This window comes from Pygoscelis adeliae, unplaced genomic scaffold (assembly GCF_000699105.1).
Source record: "Pygoscelis adeliae isolate BGI_AS28 unplaced genomic scaffold, ASM69910v1 Scaffold289, whole genome shotgun sequence".
In the NCBI taxonomy this organism is placed as follows: Eukaryota; Metazoa; Chordata; class Aves; order Sphenisciformes; family Spheniscidae; genus Pygoscelis; species Pygoscelis adeliae.
The window spans coordinates 456,499-463,987 of NW_008825499.1; the positions used below are offsets into that span (position 1 = coordinate 456,499).

At 41.6% G+C, this 7,489-nt stretch overlaps 1 protein-coding gene across 1 annotated transcript in view; it reads left to right on the forward strand.

Moving 5' to 3' along the window:
• Positions 1 to 4,997: 4,997 nt before the first annotated feature.
• MAT2A (methionine adenosyltransferase II, alpha) overlaps positions 4,998 to 7,489 on the forward strand; it is a 23,912-nt gene continuing 21,420 nt past the window's right edge. Inside the window, 1 exon segment of the mRNA XM_009331515.1 lies at positions 4,998 to 5,070. Coding sequence (XP_009329790.1) covers positions 4,998 to 5,070 — 73 coding nt within the window.

Here is a 7,489-nt window from a genome sequence, read left to right on the forward strand (position 1 = left end):
CCCTCTGGGAGGCGGGAGCCGCCGGCCGCCTCATGAGGGGAGTGCTGATGGGTCTCCCGTGGGTGCAGGTGGCGGAGCGCTTCAAGGGGTAACTCGTACTGCTGTTGGAAATAACTGAATACATATTAATTAAGGGTGATTTTCCTTACATCTGGGGATGTCTGTGTTGGTGTCTTGAAATCTTAAAGTTCGTGGCTGATGCAGGTGACATGAGTTGGTGGGCTCCAGGGGAAGAAATAGTGTTATAAATGATGTGTTGATGTGTTATGTGCCACCAAAGCTCTTTACAGTTGATGTATATACACCGAAGATAACACTTACCAGAGCCTGTAGTGTCTGGAGAGTCTCAGCTTTGTTTACAAATCATACTTAAAAATCTGTATCTGAATTCCAAAGTAACTTTTTTCCCCCTCGTTTTTGTTTTGTTTTGTACTGGCCTAACCAGCCTTGTCCCATCACTTCAAACCATTTGGCCTTTGTTTTATGTGCCACCTTCTGTCCTTTGGAGCTGTGAACTGGAGGCTTTTGGTTTATGTTCAGGTTTGTATTCTGTTGGCATGTTTTGTTCATACCATAATGATCGTCTATTTGGAGTATATAGGGCTTATAGTTCCCAGTCAAGCTGTGCTCTAACTGAAGTGATTCAAACACTGTTCCAGAGTGGTTTTATTGCAGAGACATATTTGCATTTTTAAAGTCTTTTGCTGTAACTGAAAGAGAATCAGGGTCTTCAAAGGAAACATACCTGAATTTGTGATAGATTTTTGTCTGGCAGTGTCTTTGTCATCACAAACTTTGTATTTTCAGTTTCTAGAAAGGCTGTTCACTAAATAATGGATTTTATAAGAGAAATCCAGAGAAGAAGCCGAGAATTCAAATTTCATGTGAAGAACTCCAATTGCAGAGAGCAAAAACACACTCTGATGGGGTGAAAATGTTCTGGGTTTGGACAAATCCCAATCTGAAAATATGTTGAGAATGCAGTTTAATTCATAAACAGTTGGCTCAGCTTACTGATGGGAATTAGATATCCAAGATGTTCTAGACTGAAAAACATCATGATACTGTATTCTTGTAGTACAGGATGCTGCCTCCAGTAAACGGTAACTGATTTTCCTCAGTTCCTCTATCATCTGAAGCTAAAAGTACAGAGGCCAGATCAGAAATACACAGCTGAGTACGTACTACAAATTCGAATGCATTTGTAATAGACTTTTGGGAAGGAGGAGTCCAGCAGATACACTAGAACTGCTGTGGAAATCTCTGAAATTCATAAATAGGAGTTGGAAATAATACAATACGATCTAGTCAATAGTTGGAAGAACCTGTGGAAATCACTCAGCTGTGCCCCAGACTCTGCTCAAGAGAGGTGTTTCTACATCAGCTGGAAGTCAGCTCTTAAACCACTTGGGGTCTGCAAGGAAGTGGGTGGATGCTGTAGACCTGCCTATATGCCAGAACCGATCAGCCTGAGAGCATGATATGCCTGAAACTTCGAGTGGTCTTCCTGGAAAGAAGAATGTGAGAAAAGCTGGGAATCTTGGCTGCACTCAGAAGCAAGGAGAGGCTGGAGAAAAAAGCTGAAACGCTGGGAGGTGTCACCTGGAAAAAAGTGGTAGCCAAGGAGCTTCTTAACATGCATATGGGGAGACTCTTGTCAGGCACTAGCAATGGGCCTTGGCAAAGAACAGGCAGGGAAATCACCTTGGGAGATCTTGGTGGACTGCCAGAAACAGTCCAGGGAGAAGGGCCTGAATACACTTGCCCATAACAGCATTTGTTCTGCAGAAGTTTCCTGAGGTGGGTATGTGAATGAATGGCACTTTCATTTGGGGCTGACGTGAGTGGTCTGAGCTGGAGCACGCATTGTTGAACTGATTACAGAAGTGACTGAGACACAAGAGACACTTCAGCTGTGAGATCTCAGAACTCAATCTCTTTTCATAAGCAAGTTGAACTGAAGTGTTGTGTAGATGATGAGAGAAAATAGCAGAACTGCAGCAAAAATAAATTTGTAAAACAAAAAGGGGCAAGCCTTTGGCTGAAATACTGAATTGGTGTGCCAAATGTAAGCAGAATATGCATGGACTTCAGCTGGGACAAGTCTGTTCTGTGGCTTCAACAGCAATTTTTTCAAGATCTCCTGGGATGTGGAGCAGCATTGAAAGTTCAGCTGCTGAAGTAATCCCATCTTTAAAAGGTCTTCCAGCTCATCTCTCCATTTTCCATAGCAGCTTTCTGAATCTGGCGACACTGATGGTGTTTTTTACACTTGGTCAAGAAACATCAGCAAAAGAGGCAAAGGAAGACATGACTCTTACAGAAACAATTGATATTCCTCGAACAAATTCACCAGTGATAGATAAATCTTGGCTGGGACAGCTGCCTTGTAAAACACAACCCAACTGTCACAGGCAACGGAACAGTTTTGTTGCAGGGCAACAGTTTAATTGTTGGGCAACAGACTTAATTTACTGCCAGTTAACAAACTTTTAATTACTGATTCTAGTATTGAAAAATAAAGAAGACGAGGTCACTTAGGGAAAACACCTCAACTTCCCTCTGGACACCTCTCCTCCCTGCTTCCTGGCCTCAGTCCCTTGGGTGAGGTGATGGGGAGCACGAGATTGAGCTCAGTGTGTTGTGATTGCTTTTCTTTCACTCCCCCATGTTTCTGTCTCCACTCCTCTGGCAGGGGCTCCTCCACCGTCTGCAGACCCCTCGGAGGCGTACCTGCCCGGTGTCTGCTTTTGTGCATATGCCCCTGGGTGGGTGTCTCTCTGCTCTAGTCCTGCTCAGGCAACTTCTCTTGTGCCTCATTCTCCAGCGTCCTCCTGCCTTGACGTATCTCCTGCCCTTGCACCTCTCCCCTCTGCTCTGGTGTCTCTTGCCCCTGTTTTTTTGGTTTCTTACTTACAAAGGTTGACTGTTCTTTGTATTGTCTTTTTTTTTTTCCTTTTACATTCAAGGCTGGGGTTGGTGTATATGTATACCCTACATTATAAAACATGCCGAGGAGCATATGTTGAATGAGAATAGTGTATAAGACAGAATGTAAAGCACAAGTATTTTAGAATGCAGCATAATATGAATTCATGATGGAGGAAACTGAAATTCTTCATATGAATGTTTTGCTATGCTTTGTATGAAGTGTTTTACGGAATATGTAACTTGAGGTCAAAGAGTATTTATTACACAGAATTGAAATACCTCCAGGCACACAAATCTCTGTATGACTAGTTTAATTTTGTGTTGTATCATAATAAATTCTGAAGCTAAAGAAAGGCAATGAAATAGACGAATTAATGGATTTCATAGGGCGCTTCTGATAACCCTTTAACTGTGGTTTAAAGTCTTCCTCTTTATTGCTCTCCTTCACGCACACTTAAGCAATCATCATCCTCTTTTCTCTAGTGTTTTTTGGTGTTATGTGCTGAAAACTTTTGTTCCTAGGATTAAAAAAAAAAGGCAAAACCAAAAGGGGTGCAGATGGTCTCTTTCCTCCAACAAAGTCACCTCTCCATGTATCGCTCTGTAGTGTGGTGGTTTTCACTGCGGGTGACAGGCCTGTTGCAGCACACTAGCTACACCTTGAGTTACCACAGTTAGGCAGTGGTTTCTCTGGTCATTCTTGCAGCTGAAATACAACTTTGCTTTATTTTTTTGAGGGCTGGCTTTGACTCATTTGTCTAAGTGCTTTGCCTTCATTACTGTTTTTATTACCTCATATACCTCATTACTGGGAAGTGTCCTGAAGTGAAGGCACACTGCTTCCTAGCAGCAAAGACTTCTTTGCAGAATGAACACACGTCTCTTGCGAGATGTTTGCTGGTGGCTTGGTAGGGGATGTGATTTGCTTGTGATGGCCCGTAGTAAAGCCTTCAGTTGTAGCTGAAGTTGTACCTGCGTCTCAGTACCACTCTTGTTACTGTTTAACACGCTTAGGTTATGAAGCAACATTTTCAGAAATGACTACTGATTTAGAGAAGCTGAGCTCAACATAAGGTATTGCAGCAGTATAGAGCTGCTCAGCAGGACAAGGGTTTTTAAGACCAGACGCACCTGTTGTCTTTCCTAGGTAGCTTTGCAACACTATGCTGTACTCAGGTGCTCTGGTGTGCTGTTACACTGCATTCTGAAATAAACCAAAGGCAAACAGGGCTTCCAAAGGGGCAGGGCTTCTTCTCTTAGTTTAGATACTTGAGTCCAGCTGTTTCCTACTACTATCTCTTCATCAAGGCAAATGGTAGGAGGAGAGGGGTTTGTAAAATGAATGGAGAGAGCCTGACCATCGGCAAGTTTAAGATTTATTTAGCTAGGGCATAGCTTTTAGTCTCAGAATGCAAAGTAACTTACAATGAAGCCACTGTCTTCATCGCTGTTTCTACAGAGCATGCTGTTGGTTGCTTTACAGCTCCTCACTTAGCCACTGACACAAATAGTATGCAGGAAGAAGAGCACAGCTTACCACCTGGAGCTATTATGAACATCTGTTCTCACATAAAGAGAGCTAACGCTTCTGCACAGTTCACTACTGCAGCTGAGTACGATGTATGGATATTATGCCTAGGAGAAAGTGTCATTTGCCCTTACGAATTCAAATAAAATTTCTGTGCTGTGTTACTACCTTGAAGTGCTTTTTAGTGGGCACTTAGAAGAAAGAGTAAGAATGGAGGCTTGGGGAAGTGTGCTTTTGCACTGAACCCTGGCTTAGCTGTGTTCACATTTCACATAATGGTAACACTTCTGCAGAGTTTAGCAGGACCAAGGTTAACCAAACACAAAAGTCTTACGAAAGGAGTTTCTGTAGCAGTGCATTGTAAAATCCACACAGATTGGTCTTATCTATTGAACTTCTGAGGAACAAACATGCAGAAGCAATTACATCAGCTGTTTGCATAGATACATTAACCGTTCCACTTCACCTTCTGCCTGTGCTTGTTCTGTAGTCCAGTTTGGGTCTTTCTCATTTGCAGGCTTGCTAAAGACACTGAGACATGTCAATTCATACCTCTAAAAAAGAAAAGCGCTTTCTTTTTACCTCAGAATCTGTTGCTGAAGGACATTCTGGTAAGTAAAAATGCTGATTGAATCTTTGCTTTTATTAGTAGTTGCACTGAAGAATGCTATCTGATGAAAGTTCAGTCATATCTCCCTCAATGGAGAAAAGAAAGAACCAATTAATTATTTTGAATAGACTTCAGATTAGTGTCTTTGTTTGCTTGGCAAGAATTTCTCTTATTTGTTTAGTATGCAATACAATCTGGCAGACAGATTTAGACAACTAATAGACAACTTTAAACTTTTGCTTGAGAGAAAAAAGCATGAAGAGGTCTTCTATAGGTAGACTTGGAGCTGCCACATACACTGGAATTACAATTTCATTTTTAATTCTGTAATGAAAAAATATTACTTTATGCACATATTTATTATAGGTGATCATTGAACTCTGAATCTCTGAAACGTTTGGAATACTAAGCATTGATTTTCATCAGAGCTGCATTCCAGATACTGCTGTAATACTACACATGCCCCTTTCGCCACGGTGCTCTCCCTAACACAAGTTTACCTATGCTGTAGGCTGTACGAAGCCGTTGAGTTTTCCAGGTCTGGGACTCTAAGACAGTGCTTCAGTTCTAATCGCTGTTCATTAAATTCAGCTATTTTTCACACAGCTTTGTTTACACAAATCCGTACCTAGAAGCTAGGTTAACTGATGGACCGGAGGAAGTTTGGGCCTCCAGCAGACATACTAGTGACTCAAATTTACAGTAAAGGTAACAACAGTTCCTTTTATGGAGGAACCTTCAAATGGAGCATTTTAATGTTAAGGCTAAAAAAACATTACCTCTTACTTTTTCCATAGTAAAGGAAAGACAAAAAACCTCATAGTGAGAAAATGAGGGTGATGTCAAACACTGAAGGTCTGCAGCTGAGTTTTTCTTGTGCGTCTGTATTCTCAGGATTCTTATTCATTATGTGGGAATGGCGCAGTATGAGACCAGTTATATTAGTCTGTCTGTCCAGCCCCTGGTGAACAGTCCAACAGCTGCAAGACCACTGAAGCATGTAGCATCATATCTTGAACCATCACAACCACTTGTTTGCTTTACGGCACTGCACTGTATGTTGTAATGGTGCAAATAGCTGAAGGCAATAAAACTTAACCAGTTGTTCCAGGTCATGCCATTTCTGCTTGAGCATCAGGTGTGAATCAATTTCGCAATCTTCAGGACTCCGTTTGCCTCGGGGTTGTTGACAAACTAGCCAGATGACAAACTTTGGAACTTGGCATTACTGATTTTATACTTGATTGCACAAATTATTTCTGGGTCTGAAATTATGACCACATCATGTTTCTGTCTTTCATCTTATGTCCTTGTGTCTTCAAACAGTGGTCAATTTTTGTCAGTGAAGGTGCAATGTAACTTAAGTGACTGACCACGATTCTGATTCTCTGAGTAAATATACTAGCAAGAAATTTCAGTAAGATAATGCTTGAGCTGGGGATCAATGCAGTACAAACAGCTGAAGACAGGTTTTACAGCTATCAAGTTGGCTTTGTTTTGTTGTTTTGCTTTTTTCCAAGCTTCTAAATTGTTGGACTTACTTTGCAAATGCTTATGAAATGCACAGTTAAATGTTTAGCTTCAGCTTGTTTGGGGAAAACGCTAGAAACAAAACATAAAGGTACTGAAATTGCTGATTCAGATTCTGAAAATTATGCCAGTGAAGAAGAGACCTGTGCACCTCCATAAGCAAATCTCATGCGACATTGAGATGACTGTAGCTTGCGTGAATAAACAGGGCACATACATTTTTAGCACTTGTGCTTTGCTTTTAGCCTGTTTTTAGGTTGTCTTTGAGTGAGGTAGTATTGATGGTGCAATGGCTCATCCATTCAAAGCTACAGGCTAGCATGTTTCACTTTTCCTTGCTTTTAGATTATACTGGAAGATATTACTCTACAGTTCTTGTATTAAATTCAATTTGCACCTAGACTTTGCATTGAATTACAGATCTTTTGGGGTACAGAATAACTCTACTCTTACCTTATAATTTCATTCTGATGTTTGTTTGCTTCCAGGCCAGATTACCTTTAAAAGTAAATAAGTAGTTTAAGGTGGACATTCAGCTATGCTTCTTTATTAAACTTCTCCTTTGGGTCCTCAAGCCTACGCACATATGTAACGGTACTCACTCCTGCAAGAGAAGTTATTTTAGACTGGCAATTAGACAGATAATTATATGGGCTGTTGCAAACAACACAGGCACCTGGCTTATGATACAGACAGTGTTGTAGATCCAGCTGTGTAGTTGTGTGGCTGAACATATTTTGGATACCTTTTTTCGTAATGACGGTGGGTGAACATTAGTGGTGTGTAACCGCCACCAACCGTCAGTCGCAGAGGCGATCAGCTCTGGTGCAGGCGTGTCCCGCCGCGGAGCGGCGGATGGCGGCGTGCAGGGGGGTTTCCTGAGCCGGGGA